General features: G+C 38.3%; 1 protein-coding gene across 2 annotated transcripts in view; it reads right to left on the bottom strand.

The window, feature by feature from the left end:
- Nucleotides 1-4430: 4430 nt before the first annotated feature.
- Nucleotides 4431-19017, bottom strand: part of CCDC14 (coiled-coil domain containing 14) — a 54235-nt gene continuing 39648 nt past the window's right edge. For both annotated transcript variants that reach the window (XM_047100217.1, XM_047100218.1), the window contains 3 exons: nt 13791-14009; nt 13583-13715; nt 4431-6054 (listed from right to left, as the gene is read on the bottom strand). In XM_047100217.1, the coding sequence (XP_046956173.1) occupies nt 5121-6054; nt 13583-13715; nt 13791-14009 (1286 nt within the window). In that variant the 3' untranslated portion in view covers nt 4431-5120. The remainder of the gene's footprint in view (nt 6055-13582; nt 13716-13790; nt 14010-19017) is intronic.

The following is a 19017-nucleotide window of genomic DNA, read 5'->3' as shown; positions in this document are numbered from 1 at the left end:
AAGAACTGCTCACCAGCTGGACAGGAGCTGGGTCCCCCTGACCTGTCCTAATACGATGCTACTCAACACCAAGAACAACCATGTGAATACTATTTGGAAATGAACTATAGCCCTAATATGATCTGTAGTAGAATATAATGGCTAAAACAACTTTAACAAGATTTTAGGAAGTGATAATCTAATTGCATTCTGCTTGATAACATCACATCTGGAGTTCATCTGCTCATTGCTGGATTTAAGTTTTAAGACATTGACAAACTAGAGGACATCAAGACAAGGCAAGCAGGATGGCGAGGGCTCTCTAAATGTTGTTGTAAATCAGGTTATACAGCGCCCTCCAGTTTTCAAAGTGCTTTGCCTACATTTATCCCTCCCACAAGGTGGTAAAGTAGGCTGGTAGGATAAATTATCCCTGCAATGGTGACAGAGTTAAATAAACGTTTCACCCTATCTCCCCTTCTAAATATTAAAAAAATCTGTGGCTTCTCCACAGCACAAGCAGTGTGCAGATGTTTGCTAAACAAATGAATTTTGCTTCAGAAGTGAATAAAGGGAATAAAGAATAAAAAATACAGGGAGGTTAATGCCAGGGGCTTAGATGTGTGTAATAAAGCTATCAACTGTTGCATGAACTTGCTGACATCAAGAGAAAATCAAGTGAAGCCGAGATGACCATTTGTCAGGGATTTAGTTAAGTCCAACAATTGTTATGAACTGCCTACTATATGACAGGCACCAAGTGCCATGAGGGGGTGTCAAAAATGAATAAATCCTGGTCCCTACTCTTGAGAAGCATGCAGGGTAGGAAAGGTTGATATGTAAACTGATACATGCATCATTGGAGGCATATACAAGGTACAGTCGTAGTACCAGGGGTTTGAAGAATGAGAAAGAATTTGTCAGGAGGAGCCTGGACAAAAGGGTGGTCCAGGCAAAAGGAATATATGTGGTGTGCTTGAGATCTTACCAGTAGCAGGTATCCCTGTAGAAAAGATTCCTTCTTTGTGTGTTAAGTGTGATATAGAGGACTTTTAAAGTTCTTTCAAAAACCCATCTTTAAGCCCCTCAGAAGTCCTTAACATCTTGCTCTCTCTGATTATAATTCTCAGGGAGGTCCTACTCAGGCCAACTGCTTTAAATAAGAGTGCCAAATTCTCTACAAATGTTGTACTAAAACGTCAAAGTATGAGGCACATTCAAGCAATTGTGAGCAGGAGGAAACCAAAAATTAACAGATCTAAAAAATGATTAAGGGGGCACCTGGGTGGCTCAGTCAGTTGAGTGACTGACTTCGGCTCAGGTCATGATCTCATGGTTTGTGAGTTCGAGCCCCGAGTCGGGCTCTGTGCTGACAGCTCAGAGCCTGGAACCTGTTTCAGATTCCGTGTCTCCCTCAATCTCTGATTCCGTGCCCCTCCCCCACCCATGCTCTGTCTCTGTCTCAGAAATAAACATAAGAAAAAATTTTAAAAAAATGATTAAGGGAGTGTTAGCTCACAAATCAAATCCAGCTTTATCTGGTGGTATGCTTAAATTCTAGATTCCTAAACAGAAGTTTTGAGAAGGGCTTCTTACCCTAATAATGGAAAATTAAACCAATTCTATCATCTTTGTCCCCTTCCCATTTTTCTTCCAGCACTTATAACTTCTGTTCCTTTGCTTGTGCCCCACTGTAATGTAACCTCCTTGAGGGCAGAGAATATGTCTCATTTATTGTATTCTCAGAGCCCAGAATAGTCGCTGGCAAATATTAGAGCTTTCATTTCATGTATTCATTTAATGAAGGAATCCTTAGCTGAAGAGATCACACCCCACAATGTGAGCAGTAAATACTAAGTTGTGATTTGGCTGATGCCCTTTCTCTCTAATTACACTTTGCAATTCTGCCCTCCTCTCCATGTGGTTGAAGCAGGCCTTTATAACTTTTAAGGCACTTGACATAAATGCCACCATTAGTGAAAAGAAAAGATTTTTGCAAGACTTGCTAAACTCCAAGAGCAGCAGGAATAAAGGAAGAATGTGTACAAAGTACTTCTTTGGCTTCTTTGGCCCTTAGGATCTCTACACTTGGTCAGACAGAATCAGATGCTCTTCAGTGGTATTCACAAATACTAAATCCATGTTGACATTTGCACATTATCTCCACAGATCCAAGACAGGACAGAACAGTGACAAAATGTTGGAGGATGGTTCTTTCCCATTCTACACTAAGTTCACTTTCTCAGAGGCTGGGAGAAACCTCACTAATCTGCTTTTCACATTCTGGGACATATGAAAAGGCTGTGTGAGGGGGTACTGGGATTTGGATCCAGACTGACCCTTCTGAGACTTACACTGACTTCTCATGTGAAGATTTCTAAAGAGGACTACTGAGAACAGGCATGCTGTCTCTCCTTTTTATCCCACTCTCCATTATCAGTATTGTTATCAAGACTTAATTTAGAACTTGACCAAGAATTTTATTTTTCACTTGAGACATTGCTCAGTGGACTCAAACTGATCAAACTGGAAAATTTGGGAGTCATCTTTGATTTCTCTTTCATTTTCTATCAAATCACCAAGCCAACTGAAAATTTTTCAATTTCTCTCTCCTTTTTCACTTTTATTGCCACTTTTATTTCTGTTTGTTGATTTGTCTGGACTACTGCCACAGCTTTCTAGGTGGTTTCCAGCCTCCCCTTCCTCTAATCTTTGTGTATGACCACTCAATGCAATTTTGAGAACACCCAGTTTTATCTGGTGATCCTCAATTAACAACAACATAAAAACCGCCACCACCAAATATTCCCAAATATCCAATGACTTCATGGTTAGTGATCATTCCTCAGCCTGGAGCTCAAGACATTCTAGTCTGACCCTAACTATTCTAATTGTGCTATCATCATCTACTGTTACCATTATCATATACATTTGACCCTTGAACACAGGTTTGAACTATGCAGGTCACCTTACACATGGATTTTTTTTTTCCGATAAATATAGCACTGTGAATGTATTTTCTCTTCCTTGTGATTTTAACATTTTTTCTAGCTTATTCTAAAGATACAGTATATTATTAATACATGATAACATACAAAAATATGTTAATCGATTACTTATGTTATCAGTAAGGCTTCTGGCTAACAGCAGGCTATAAGTAGTAGAGTTTTTGAGGAGTCTAAGTTATACATGGATTTTTGACTGCAGAGGGGGGTTGGTGCCCCTAACCCTTGTGTTGTTCAAGAGTTAACTGTAGTAATCTTAGTCCCTCTATTTTATAGTCACGTTGGTATACCTATCATGTTTTTAATATACTACTCAACTCCATGTTTTGATGGTACTTTATGGGTAAACATTTTGAGGATACCCACATGATTATTCAGATCCTATATGTTCTTAAACATCCAAGTGAAGTTTCTTTTCTTCTAGGCCTTCCTCGACCATTTGTTGGCTTCCTTGTATTCTAAACTTCTATGAAGCTCACTGTCTATCTCATCCTTTTTGCTAGAATCTTATTCCACCTTGAAATTTAACCCAATTTTTCATGTTTCTGTGCCATATGTGTGTCTTATATTAAATAAAGAGTAAGCTCCTGGTAAGGCTTCTAGAGGATTTTCCAGTCTCTTCTTTTTCAATCACATTGCTAACCCTAATTAAGTGAAACTTATGGAAGCATTTAATAATTTTCTTTGCACATAAGAATGCCCATCCTGTTTTAAGGGGAAAATTCGATGCTCTTCTTGTATTATCATATAATAATCTTAAGAATTTACTTCTGCATATGAATAACAATTGAATATTTGGGCGTGGGCAGATGACACAATTTTCCTCCTTCCTGTATTTTATGTTTCTGAACTGTACTTCTGAACTTATATGTTAAAGAGTTGTGGCCTATTGTCTCCAAATACATCAATTGATTAATTTATGAATACTGGAAGAAAAGTTAAAAATAGTCATGGACAATCCTGTGCAAATAACTGAAGATTCATTTAATATTTTTAGACTTAAATCTCTATAAAATCTGGACATGCCAAAGAGATTGTATCTGGGTCCACCAGAAGATGCAGCACCAACACTTAAAAACTAATAGGGAGAGATCCTGCAGTCAGCAGAACACTTTAATGCTAAAGCCTGCCCAAGCACTCTGCAGAAAGGTACCAGGCAGTGGACCTGTAGGAAGTATTAGTGATAGGACAACCCTCAGCCTTCTAATTGCTCAAATGTGCTGCTCACACAGATGGTGGTGATACTGAATAGTTAAGAACTGCTAGTAGAGAGAAGCAGAAACTAACTTAATTCATATTATTTACAAATAGAGAATGTTCTCAGCTAATGGGCTGAAAAAGAGTTATTAGTGCAGAAACGCAGAATTATAACCAGTGAAAGATTTAAAAACTCCTTTATGTTCAAATATAATAAGGACAAAAAAACCCAAATAAACATTTCTCATTTATTTAAAAACACAAATTTCCCAAGCTATGACTTATCTATTAGCATTTATCAGTCTGACTTTATTTTTAAAAGGTCTTAAACACCTATTCAGAATAAAACAAATAAAAGTGCCAAAGTTTTAAGAAACCATACGCTAACTGAGGATGTTATCTATATTTTCTTGGCCCAATCAATGTTTTTTAAGAGGTGGAGATATTGGCATTTTTCTCTTAAAAGAAATGTTTATATGTAACACTAGCTGTAGCACAGAGCATCCCACAGAAAAACACGATGCCATTAAAAAACAAACAGGAATCCTGAAGGAGAAAAGAAAGCCTAGTTTGAATACAATAAATTGTACCCAGAGACTCCCTTCCCATTATTCTTTAGGACAACCAGAGAATCCTGACCTGGACCCTTAGCCCAGCTGGGTAAGAAAAGACCTCAAACTGCTAAGTACTAAAAATATTACTTGTGATACTTTCCCAATTACCTGTAATTGTCTTCTCTTAACAAATGTCAATTTCTTAAGATGACTTGTTTGTATAAGCTCCAGACTGTCAATATATTCTAACAATAAATTTATTATTCATACAATTAATTATAATACATAATTAATATCCATTTCGCTAAAGAAATTTAAAATATACATTCAATTGTAGCCAAGTTCTATTCTTAAAAAGAGGTACTCAATCCCTTTTCTTCTGAGTTCATTTCTCCAGAAGACCAGTCCTTAAGGACTTCTGGAGTCGAGCGATATTGGCATCCAGCGCTGCAAGGCCATTTCGGAAGTCTTGTTCATCTCGAGAAGTGAACGTTGAAAAAGAGGAGATGCTCCAGTCAGACGTCAAGTCAGAATTAAAAAAGCTACCATCGGAGACAGCACTACTTTTCACTTGAATGCTGCCGCTCTGACAAGTAGAGGGGCCATGACACGCCGCCAGTTCTGGTGGCTCCTCAGGGGCGGCAGGTATCTTGCAGATGGCTTCCTTTATTTTCTTGAGGAGCTGCTTGTCTTCCATATCAGGTGTTCTGGAAAGTTTCTCAGGGGTATCTTCTGCTTCCTTTTTGGAAGAGGAACCAACTCCGGGTGCACACGATTTATTTTCTTTTTCAGAGACAAGTCCACTGTTGCTGACCAGCTGCGGTGAAGCCACAGTGATCTGTGGCTGGGGGGATAATCTCTTAGATAATGGTGATTTCTTTTTAGAAGTGCTTCTAGCAAATGGAATGTAAATTGTATTATCCAAATTACACTCATCGTCTATTAAAGTTGTGACTTCACTCTCATCAGAATCCTGTTTTGAAAGGGTAGGAATGATCCCAGGGGCTGATACTTCCTCCTTGTTCCTTGTGTTACCATGCTGAGGGCTTTTGGAGGGCAGAACATTTTCGTAAGGTCTACCTGGTTCTATGTTCTCCTCATTGTTAACTGTAGAAAGTGGCTGTGAATGTATGAAAGCGTGATCTGTTTCTAACTTATTTAGGTAGCTCATTATGGAAGTGTGAGCTGGGATTGGGTCACACTTGGGTTGTTTTTCATAAATGTTCAAAAGTGATTTGGTAAGATTATTTCCAGACTTGCAGCAAGCACTGTCCATACTAAGATCTGAGAGAAGCTTTGCCATACTGCTCTGTAAAGTTCTGTTAAGAAGAATTCAGTACACTAATTATTCTTTTTACCGGTTTCTTTCATTTATTTGTTTATACAGCTTCTTTAAAAGAAAGGATCTGAGGCAAGCACGTGGTTCATAACATTGAAAAAAAGTAACTAAAAGCAAAATTCAAGGAATGAGTACATTACAATAAAATCAATCAAAGATCTCAGTCTGTATCAAATCTAATATTATGATATTTAGAAATATAGGCTCAGTATTTTTTTCTCTTAGGGTATAAAATGCTTTATTTTTGAGCAACATTGTAAAATGGTGTGAATTCCGTTAGTAATTAAGCTATTTCTCTCCATTCAAAAGATATATGCAAAGGACACTGGACCAATACTGGGAAAAAAGGATAGTTAGAGAGAAATTCTGGTATATTTAGGTATGACCAGCAGCTAGGTACCAGAAGTGTGGCATACAAAAAACCACTCAGGGTCACATACTATCATCACTAGCTGTGATCTTGGGTAAGTCACTCAACCTTTCTGAATCTCAAGTTCCTTAATTGCAAAGTGAAGGTATCCACTTCAGAATTACAACGAACATCAAATAAGATAAAATATGAGGGTAATGTGCTTATTATCATTAGCACAGCTTCAGGCTATATGGGTGTTCATTTGATGGCAGCTTTTATTAGCAGACCTATTAAAGCCATTTTCTATCAAGCTTTCGGACTTTTTGAATTGAACCATATATATATTCTTACGTATCGATAAGAAAAGAAATACATCAATTTTTTAAAAGATACAAAGGACATTAACAGGAAATTTTGAAAGATTAAAAGTAGCCAGTAAGCATATCTTAAAAGTTCAACTTTTAAGTAGAGAAATTCAAATTTTGAAAATGTGATTATTTTGGAGGAGGCCTATCAAATTAACACAGTAAAATAAGAATAATACCCACTGTCAGAGAAGCTTGAAGAAGCAGGTACTATCAGTGGGACACGTACACTGGTATAACCCTTCCCGAGAGCAAACTGGCAATCCATCAGAAGACTTAAATATTTGTATATCTCACATTTTTGGATCCACTAATTTGCACTTCTAGGAATTCATCCTATATATATATACCAAGAGGCTGCACCCAAGATATACTTGCAAAGATATAATTTATAATAGAAAATAGGTGGATTTAGTATCTTTATCTTCAAAGAGAGTAGAATGATTTAGGTAAATTATGCTCTAATTATACCATAGCTATTTATAGTTGTGTTGTAAGGAATATTTGTTGGGTCCATTATATAAGGTTAAATTTAAAAGAGCAGTCCATAAATAACATGGATACAATACTATTTTTTTGTAAAAACAGTCACACACAGCCAAATAAAATACTAAGAGGAAATCTATATTAAACAGCAGTGATTATATCTCTGGATATAGAATGAGTGGGTTTTTTCCTACAGAAGGAAAAATAAATTTTTTTCTAACCTGGCTTACTTATTACACTGTCATCTTAAACATACTTTGAGTTCTGACTGTTCTTCAAATGGTTATGGTTCTTATCACTTTTCCTCATGCCTTTTCAAAAAGCCAATGAGCTATTATTAAAAGAAAAAATATGTTGTATGAACATATCTTTAAAAAAATTCTGAGGGGCGCCTGGGTGGCGCAGTCGGTTAAGCGTCCGACTTCAGCCAGGTCACGATCTCGCGGTCCGTGAGTTCGAGCCCCGCGTCGGGCTCTGGGCTGATGGCTCAGAGCCTGGAGCCTGTTTCCGATTCTGTGTCTCCCTCTCTCTCTGCCCCTCCCCCATTCATGCTCTGTCTCTCTCTGTCCCAAAAATAAATAAACGTTGAAAAAAAAAATTTAAAAAAATTCTGAAATGATCCACTAATTAATTCGATCAGACTACATACTGGAACTTTCATTTTTATTTGTTTTTAGAAAAGGAATACTTTTGTTGAGGTTTCTTTCCTGACTTAAAGAAAAGTGTTATCTTCACTATGAACAAAATCAGTGATGAAGAAAGGGAGAAAGGGACAATGACATTAATAAGAGTTTAATCTCTGGAAATTAATAGCAATCATTAAGCATCCGATTTATAAACAAAATGTGACTCACCATTATCTCTGAAACTAAAAGAAAAATCTCTGTAAGTAAAGAAATGACAGTATGTCAAAAATTTAAAGGAAGCAATATGAGCGCCGGAATAGCTACAAAGTAGATATATTTCTGTTTCTATTATATGGGATACACTATTCAAATACACTGATTTTTAATGCTTAGAAAATGGACACATTTTTACAAGAAATTCAAGGTTCTCAGCTACTTATAAAAATATACTAATTTAAATAACTATCAGCACTAAGAGTGCTCTTAGAAGCTATTAGAATATTTACTACTTATTTACTGAAAATCTATTACTTTCCTCACATTTAATGGTTTTGTAACATGTGTTGTAGTGAATTTTTGAAAAAGTGATAAGGATATATTTCAAAATTATTCAAGGTTTCAGAAAGGAAAGAGAGCGACGGTTTAGGGTGTTTGTTTAAAACTCCTATGTGTACCTTCTAGTCCCACTATCCTTCCCCAACATTCTGAAAAAGGCATTTAGAAATTTTTTGAAATCTTTAAGAGGTTACTTAAAACATGTGCAAAAAAACATCCATCCTTCTTACTGCAGTGTACGACTACAGGGAAGACGGAGGGGAGCTGAACGTGAAGATTTAGCTGTGCTGTCAGATGGTGCCGCTTTACCCTCTGGCAAAAGTAAAACTAAAGTGGTCACAGTAGCCCAGCTATAGTATTGGAGACATTCCTAATTAACTGAATTGCACAGGGTATCACCAAACACAGTGTAAATCACCAACGTGGGTGAATTTTGATATAATTAAGCTCAACTACCAACTTTTTGTTTTGTTTTGACAAAACAAAAATTACCATCCATGGGTATACTTGGCATTTTGAAGTTCTTACTGAATCTTCAGAAAATGTAGGGATAGTACTAAACTCTGTAAGACATTGTGCTAATTTAAGCTTGCCCACCATGTTTCTATAATCATTTAAAGAGACCCGCTAATCTAACAGGTGAGCTAGTAGTCAAGACACAGGATTTATGCCCAGAGTAAGAAGAAAATGTCCTTGACGACAATGGAAAAAACTGACAGGAAAAATCTTGGAGTCTTAAGAGTATAAAACATTTACACCTAATATTTCAAACACAGTCTTCTAAAAGCAGATAATATACAAGAAGTAATAACCTTTTTCATTTCCTATGCTTCTATGTTAGGGTGAGTGTTAAGAAAAGGCTCTACTTGGAAACAAATCCTTTTTCATTCCTAGTGAAAAGGCAGACTGTGTTATTTTGAAAGAATGAGCAGGTACAAAGTTAGAAGAATCTCTCAAAAACACATCCTCTTTTCTCAGAGAGAAGCTGTCCTTTCCAAAAGAGAAAGCAAGGCTCAAGAGGGAAACTAACATCTTGGCTCAAGTCCCAGCTTGGGCCCCAACTAGCTGTGAAAGGCAGGCAAGTCCTTTCATTTCTTTGCGCTTCCATTTATGCTAATTTCTCTAATAATTAAACTATTACTTACTCTGAAAATTGCCCTTACATCTTTTTTATCAATTTTCTCCACAAATGGACCACTATGTTAAATAGTATTCAGTCAGGGCGCCTGGGTAGCTCAGTCAGTTAAGCGTCCGACTTCGGCTCAGGTCATGATCTCACAGTTCTCGTGGGCTCGAGCCCCATATCGGCTCTGTGCTGACAGCTTGGAGCCTGGAGCCTGCTTCTGATTCTGTGTCTCCCTCTCTCTCTGCCCCTTCCCCACTTGTGCTCTGTCTCTCAAAAATAAATAAATGTAAAAATTAAAAAAAATTAAATAGTAGTCAGTCAAGTTTAAAAAAAATTTTTTTTAATGTTTATTTTTGAGAGAGAGAGAGAGAGACAGAGGCAGGCAGAGAGAGAGGGAGACACAGAATCCAAAGCAGGCTCCAGGCTCCAAGCTGTCAGCACACAGCCCGACGCGGGGCTCGAACTCCTGAACTGAGAGATCATGACCTGAGCTGAGGTGGGATGCTTTACCGACTGAGCCACCCAGGCGCCTCTTCAGTCAAGTTTATTCTTTTTTTTTTTTTTTTTTCAATGTTTATTTATTTTTGGGACAGAGAGAGACAGAGCATGAACGGGGGAGGGGCAGAGAGAGAGGGAGACACAGAATCGGAAACAGGCTCCAGGCTCTGAGCCATCAGCCCAGAGCCCGACGCGGGGCTCGAACTCACGGACCGCGAGATCGTGACCTGGCTGAAGTCGGACGCTTAACCGACTGCGCCACCCAGGCGCCCCAAGTCAAGTTTATTCTTAAAAAAGGCTGTATATGGGGCGCCTGGGTGGCTCAGTCGGTTGAGTGTCTGACTTCGGCTCAGGTCATGATCTTGCGGTCTGTGAGTTGGAGCCCCGCATCAGGCTCTGTGCTGTCAGCTCAAAGCCTGGAGCCTGCTTCGGATTCTGTGTCTCCTTCTCTCTCTGCCCCTCCCCCGCTCATGTTCTGTCTCTCTCTCTCAGTCAAAAATAAATAAAACATTAAAAAAAATTTTTTTTAATTAAAAAAAAGGCTGTATCTTCCTATATACATCATCAAAGCACTAGAATAAGCTTTTAGCTTGATGACATGGATATTTAGCAACTAAAATGATTACATATTTTTGTATTTCACACATATATATTTGGAATATAATATACAATAAATGTTTGATGAATAAATGAATAAGTAAATGAATCCATCCATTCATCCCTACATCTCTCATGTAAAACAAAACAAAACAAAACAAAACAAACATCGAAGGTTCACTCAGACTAGCAGTTACGAGGAAGTGTTACCAGGAATAAACTATTTTAGCTAAGGACATACCATGTGCAAGAGAGAAAACCTGGCTAGGGATTAAGAGATGTGAGTTCTAGTCCTTGCTTATTAACTTTCTATTAATATTTAACTTGTATGGTCCCAGTTTCTCCATCTATGAAAATGCATTTATTAAAATCTTTCCATCATAGATGAGGAGACAAAATAATAGATATGAGAGAGAGAAGACTTTGGGGAAAAAAAATCAAAGTATACTATTAATAAAAGATAAACCAGTTTCTGATTTCATGCTCATAAAGGAGCTAGATTTAGTAGCATGAAAAAAAAAAACATTTTGAGAAGAAAAGCAATTTCTCAGGCAACTAAATCCTCTGCTGCACTTTCTGCGAGAGGCTGAACACCACGCCCCTTAATGAGGAGATGCTCCCAGGGACACCTAAGCAACTGCTCATGGAACCTGACCATGCTGAGTGGCTATCCTATTTTTCTCTTCCAAATGGATTATATGCCATAGGTATGTTTTAAAAAACATTTATTGAGGGGCACCTAGGTGGTTCAGTCAGTTAAGCGCCTGACTCTTGGTTTTGGCTCAGGTCATGATCTCACAGTTCCTGAGTTTGAGCCCTGAGTCGGGCCTTGTGCTGACAGCGCAGAGCCTACTTGGGATCTCTCTCTCTCAAAAAAATAAATAAATAAATAAAAATAAACATTACAAAAATTAAAAATAAATTTTGTTATATAATTTACTATAAAATTCACCCCTTTAAAGTGTGCAACTGAGTTGTTTTTAATATATTCATACAGTTATATAATCATTACCTCTATCCAATTTCAGAACATTTTCATTACCCTAAAAAGAAACTCTGTATCCATCAGCACTCACTCCTTCTTCCCCTTTTCTCTCAGTCCTTGGCAACCATCAATCTATTTTTTGTCTCCATGGGTTTGCCTATTCTGAACACTTCATATTAAGTGGAATAATACAATATGTGGTCTTTTGTGACTGGCTTCTTTTACCATAAATACTTGATAATAACAGAGTTTTCATCCCAAAAGTAGTCCTCAAAAAAGAGGAGATGCTTTTCTTTGGAGACTTTATAAAGGCTTTCATAAGGGGGACATTCTCTCACTTTTACTTTGAATAAGAGTGGTATAAGCCAACATTTTATTTTATTTTTTTATTTAAAAAAAAAATTTTTTTTTAACGTTTATTTATTTTTGAGACAGAGAGAGGCAGAGCATGAACGGGGGAGGGTCAGAGAGAGAGGGAGACACAGAATCGGAAGCAGGCTCCAGGCTCTGGGCCATCATCAGCCCAGAGCCCGACGCGGGGCTCGAACTCACGGACCGTGAGATCGTGACCTGAGCTGAAGTCGGACGCTTGACCAACTGAGCCACCCAGGCGCCCCAAGCCAACATTTTAGAAACTCTGACTAGAGCCTAATTAATTATAACACTACATGGATACACCAGTGTCTTGTTTTTCCCTATTGTTCAATAAATATTTGAATGAAATATGAATGTGGAAAAAAAACAGTATTTCTAAGTTCATATAGCTTATATAGAATCATTTCAAATATATTTATAAAATTAAATAGATTAAGTATTATAGATACATTACTATTTCATCTATTTTCCTAAGTGTGTCATTCAAAATGGATCTTCTCATTTGAAATACGAAGGAGATTATTTTATATTCAAAATTATTTTATATCTGAACTATGAACTTCCAGTATCATTCAAGTGTATGGTCAGATCTAATGATATTCAGGCCTAAAATAACAGACTTCTCTAGGATTTAAGTAAGTAGTTGGAAATCCAATTCTTAACAAATGTCTCAAGAGAAAATTGTACTTTTTTTTTTTTTTTTTTTCAACGTTTATTTATTTTTGGGACAGAGAGAGACAGAGCATGAACGGAGGAGGGGCAGAGAGAGAGGGAGACACAGAATCGGAAACAGGCTCCAGGCTCTGAGCCATCAGCCCAGAGCCTGACGCGGGGCTCGAACTCACGGACCGTGAGATCGTGACCTGGCTGAAGTCGGACGCCTAACCGACTGCGCCACCCAGGCGCCCCGAGAAAATTGTACTTTTAAAGTACATATCAGGTAAAAATTGAGTGCAGTGATTTTATTGATTTGATAAAAGACATATTAGGGAACAAAGGGCTCTTAGGGGTTGCTGCTGACTCCCTCACTTCACTGATGAAATAACTGAGGCTCACAGAGGCTACATGACTTTCCCAAGATCATCTGGCATGAGGGCTTACTGTGCTCAGTGCTTCATGTGAGTTATTTCTTAGTGTTCCCATCAACCCTAATCATGCTCCACGTTAAAGCGGAGGTTTATAGAGGTTAAATAACTTGGTTAAAGCCATACAGCTAGCACAGGGTAGAAATTGGATTCCATTCAGGTCTCTCTGGCGTCAGAACCAGAGGGCTCTTAACAATTTGCTAAGTGAGTCTTCAGCTTATGTACATATAATAAGCTGAAGCTCTTTACAAGAGCCCTTTTCTTGGAATCACATGGTTTAGAAAAGCATTGAGCCAGGTTTGGCATTTCTAAACCTAATTGGAGCAGAAGAAAACATCATTAGAAATTAGCAAGAACATCGACAAGAGAGAAAGGGGAAAGAGAGCAGACCTAAAATCATTTTTGAAGTCATAAGTAATCTGACAAGAGGCATGTTATTCAAATGAAATCAACATTACCTTGTTAATTCTCTCAGTTGGGTCACCTCAGCGTCACGCTGACGTAATGTTATTCCCAATATTTGATTTTCCTTTTCAGCAGCTTCTAACTTAAACCGGGAGCTTTTCACATTGACTAAGGCTTCCTCCAATTCTGAAACCACAATAAAATTTCAGTTTCCTTTTCCTTTTTAAAAAATGTGACCACAACTATAGTTCAAATACATACCAATTTTTATTCTTGTCGTCTCAATGTCAAATTGCTGTTTATTTTCAAGTAAAGTTTGCTCTTTCTCTTTAAATATACCAGCAAATTTTTTGTTTTCATCTTTCTGATTTTCAATCACTTTTAAAAGTTCTTCATTTTTATTCTGTAGTAATTCCTGGCTCTTCAGTGACTCCTGTAATTGGTTTTGCAGGGACTTGTTCAATGACTGAAGAGAAAACACTGCAAGACAAAACAGATCAAATCATTGTTTCTCTAATTTAAAAAGCACAAACCTGAAAAAGATCTGTGTATAAAAAGGAAAAGATCTGGAACTTACTGATTTGTTTAACCATTATATGTTTGAGCAGTTCCACATAAATATTAAATATATTTCTAAAATTTGATGCAGAGATCATACCTTTCTTCTCCAACTGATATTTTGGGCATTAAGATTTTTTTTTTTTTACCTTTGTTAATGAAAGAATAATACATGCACAAAGTAAAAAGAATTCAAACACGACGAAATACCAATTACCAAATTATTCTCAGTGAAGAATCTCCCTCCCCACCCCACCTCCACACTCCTCCCAAAGGCAACCACAATTAACTTTGGTATCTTTCTGGAAAAACACTTGTGCATATAACATATATATTTAAACAGAGATGAATAACACTTTTTCTCCCATAAGATTAATATGTAATTAGCATATAGATCTATCACATTCTTTTTAATGTCTGTAAAAGTATACGGCACCATTCATTTAATAAATACAGCCTTGAGTGAAGACTTACTATGTGTGAGGCACGGAATTAGAACTTGGACATACAGTAGTGAATAGCAGAGACACAGCTGGTGCTCTCAAAGAGCTGATAACAAACAAGTAATCATAAATAGCGATAAATGCTTTCAAGAAAACAATAAGGCAAATGGTCAGAGACTAAAAAGATATAAGCTATTTAGAATGGCAACTACCAATCTCCTCATTTCCCTCTTTGCCCCTCTCTCCCACATATCTCCACCCCCACTGTTTATTCATAGTGGAATCAGAGTGACTTTTTCCAAGATTACTCTGGTGAAGATGAACACTTTTATGAAGTGTGTGTTCTGTTGGGTACTCGTATTTTTCTTATTGCTTTGTAAGAGCTATTTATATATTAAGAAAATTAAGCCTTTGTTATATCATGTATTATGAAAAAATTGTCTCCATTTTATTAATGCACTTTGAATGTGTTTACAATTTTGCCATGCAGAAAATGACAAAAAATTCTGAGAACAAATCTTATCAGTCTTTTCCTTTGTGTCATCTGAGTTTTGTCAAGCTTAGGAAAAGATCCCAAGAATAAAAAAACAAAGAAACAAATTGTTCTAATCTTCTCCTTATTAAGAGCAGTTTTTTTCTTTTTCCTAATATTTTAAGCTTTAGGATCCATAAGCACAATTTGGCAATATCTGTCAAAATTCGACTGACTCATTAATTCTACAGCTATTATCTACAAAATGCTCACACATGTGCACAAAGACACACGTACAAGATTTTCACTGTACCACTGTTTGCACTGGGAAAATACCTAGATAGCTATCATCAGAGGACTTCAAATGCATAATGCTAGAAGCAACATAAGCAGAATATTCAAATAGTTCTTAAACAGAATCTATGTATTTTGATACAGAAAAATGCACACTACAGGTTTTACTGGAAGGGGGAGCTAAGATGGCAGCATAGCAGGAGGACCCTAGGCCTGCCTTATCCCTCGAACATAGCTGAGTAACTATCAAATCATTCTGAATACACAAGAAATTGACCTGAAGACTGACAGAACAAACTGTACAACTGGAGGGAGAAAAGAGGCCACATGGAGGAAGGTAAGAAGTGCAGAGACATGGTTTGGGGGAGAAACAGATCACGGGTGCTATGGAAGCAAAGGAGCCCTTACATACAAGGAGAACACTTTCACAAAGCCATTGGCTGGGAAAACGAGACGGGCTGATTTTCATGAATTTTTGCAATCAGTGGGGTACAAAGACTGGAGTTTTAGAGGTCTACCAGCTTGGCTGGGAAGAGAGACCTGAGGCAGCTGCCCTACTCCTGGAAAGAAGGCAGGCAAGCAACCCCGGGGCAAATGGCATGATCTGGGGATCGCCTAAGGCGCATTGGGAGAGACGGTTCCTACTTCTTGGAGCACATCTGTGAGAGGTGACGTTGCTTCTCCCGGGACAAAAGAGCTGGTGGGTGCCATTTCTCTCCCTTGCCCTCAGCAAAGGTACAGACACCTGCTGAGGGAAGCTAACCTGGATACCGGCTGTTTAGCCTGCTCCAAATCCCATGCCCCTGAGCTCCGGCACAACTGCCCTTCTCAGTCAAATCTGCATCACCCCCAGCGAGGCAAGACTCTCACCCTGAAGACCAGTGCAGGCCCCCCTCCACAGCACTTCCTTGAAGTTTGGAATTTTAAAAGTCAGCAGGTTTGGCTGGGATAGAGACCAAAGTGCACTGTGCTGCCCCAGACAGGCAAGCAAACTACAGACAAGCAGTGTGAAAACAGTGATCTGAAAAACACCTGAGAGGTACAAGGGGAAATCACTCACTCTTCTGGGAGTGCTTCTCTGAGAGCACCAAGCACCGAGTACCCTCTCCAGGACAAAGGAGCTGGCTGGAGCCATTTCCTTCCTCTACCCATAGGCATAAACCAACTTCAAAAAAAAAAAAAGCACAGCACCAACACTGGCTGCTTAATCTGCTTACACGAAGACCTGTCCTCCTGTGCTCTGTTTGTACTGCTTTTCTCAGGCAAGTTTAAGGACCAGTGCAGTAGGCCCTTCCCCAAGAACACCAGCACAAACCCCTGCACACATCAGGTCTACTGACCATAGAGTTCTGCAAAGCATCAGTTCTAGTGGAAGTAGAATCAAGTCTCATTTAAGAAGGAGGCCATGGGGCGCCTGGGTGGCGCAGTCGGTTGGGCGTCCGACTTCAGCCAGGTCACGATCTCGCGGTCCGTGAGTTCGAGCCCCGCGTCAGGCTCTGGGCTGATGGCTCAGAGCCTGGAGCCTGTTTCCGATTCTGTGTCTCCCTCTCTCTCTGCCCCTCCCCCGTTCATGCTCTGTCTCTCTCTGTCCCAAAAAAATAAATAAACGTTGAAAAAAAAAAAATTAAAAAAAAAAAAAAAAAAAAAAAAGAAGGAGGCCAGACACCTAGATAAAACTGACCACAGTCTAGCCAAGGTCCAAGCACTGCCCACTGCAGGTAAGGAGAACCTCTGCAGAGGACTGACCTAAGGGATAGAGCAGCCAAAACACATTAGTGGAGTGCATGTAGCACACACCAGAGGCACTCCCTGAAGCACCAGGCCCTACATACTATATAACCTCTTCATAAGTCATTACTCTCAGGAGCAGGAAACACAACAGGCTTTTCTAACACACAGAAGAAGACAGAGACCTAGACAAAATGCCAAGATGGAGGAATTCATCCCAAAAGAAATAACAAGAAATGGTCATGGCTAGAAATCTAATTGAAACAGATATAAGTAATAAGACTAATGGAGATTTTAAAATAACAGTCATAAGGATACTCCCTGGGCTTGAGAACAGCATGGAAGATATCAGGGAAACCCTTACTACAGAAATAAGAGTTAACAAACAATCAGACAGATATGAAAAATGCAATAACTGAGATTCGAAACAACCTGGATGTAATGACCACAAGGATGGAAGGATGAATAAGTGATACAGCAGATAGAATTATGGAAAATAATTGGGCTGCCTGGGTGGCTCAGTCAGTTAAGCATCCGACTCTTGATCTGGGCTCAGGTCACGATCTCATGGTTCGTGAGTTTGAGCCCCACATCAGGCTCCATGCTGTCAGCTTGGGATTCTGTCTCTTCCTTTCTCTGCCCTTCTCCTGCTTGCACACCCACGTTTTCCCTCAAACAAATAAATAAAAACTTAAAAAAAAAGAAGAATTATGGAAAACAATGAAGCTGAACAAAAGAACGAAGAATTATGAATCAGGAGAGTAGACTTGGGGAACTCAGTGACTCCATTAAATGTAGTAACATTTGCATCGTAGGAGTCCCAGAAGAAAAAGAGAGAGAAAAGGGGAAAGAAAGTTTATTTGAGGAAATAATAGCTGAAAACTTCCCTAATCTGAGGAAGGAAACAGACATCCAAATCCAGGAGTTAGAGAGAACTGCTAACAAAATCAACAAAAGCAGGCCAACACCAAGACATATTATATTTAAATTTGCGAAATATAGTGATAAAGAAAAAAATCTAAAACCAGTAGGACAAAAAAGTCCCTAACGTACAAGGGAAGACCCATAAGGTTAGCTGTAGATCTCTCCACAGATCACTCCCTTGGCAAGCCAGAAGGGAGTGGCATGATATATTCTACATGCTGAATGGGAAAAATCTGCAGCCAAGAAAGAATACTCTATCCAGCAAGGTTGTCATTCAGAATAGAATGAGTTTCCCAGACAAACAAAAACTAAAGGAGTTCATGAACACTAAACCAGTCCTGCAAAAATATTGAAGGGGCTTCTTTGAGTGGGAAGGACAGATCAAAAGTGACAAAGACTAGAAAGGAACAGAAAATCTCTAGAAACAATGATAAAACAAGCAATAAAATGGCACTAAATACATATCTATCAGTAATTACTCTGAATGTAAATGGACTAAATGTTCTAATCAAGACATAGAGTGTCAGAATGGACTAAAAAAAAAAAAAAAAGACACATCGATATGCTGCCTACAAGAGACTCATTTTAGACCTAAAGACACCTGCAGATTGAAAGTGAGGGGATGGAGAAAGATCTATCATGCAAATAGACATTAAAATAAGCTGGAGTAGCAATACTTCTACCAGACCAACTAGATTTTAAAACAAAGACTGTAACAAGAGATGAAGAAGGGCACTATATCATGATAAAGGGGACTATCCAACAAGATCTAACAATTATAAATATTTATGCCCCCAAATTGAGAGAACCCAAACATATAAAACAATTAATAACAAACATAAAGGAACTCATTGATAGTAATACAATAATAGTAAGGGACTTTAACACCCCACTTACACCAATGAACAGATCATCTAAGAAGAAAATCAACAAGGAAACAATGGCTTTGAAAGACACCAGACCAGACTGATTTAACAGATATATTCAGAATATTTCATCCTAAAGCAGCAGAATACACATTCTTTTTGAGTGCACATGGGTCAGTCTCCAGAATAGATCACATACTAGG

The sequence above is a fragment of the Lynx rufus genome, unplaced genomic scaffold (genome assembly GCF_022079265.1).
Source record: "Lynx rufus isolate CCGP_SWC_20201006 ecotype Redwood Valley unplaced genomic scaffold, mLynRuf1.p SCAF_5, whole genome shotgun sequence".
NCBI lineage: Eukaryota > Metazoa > Chordata > Mammalia > Carnivora > Felidae > Lynx > Lynx rufus.
This window is presented reverse-complemented; position numbering and strand designations above follow the sequence as displayed.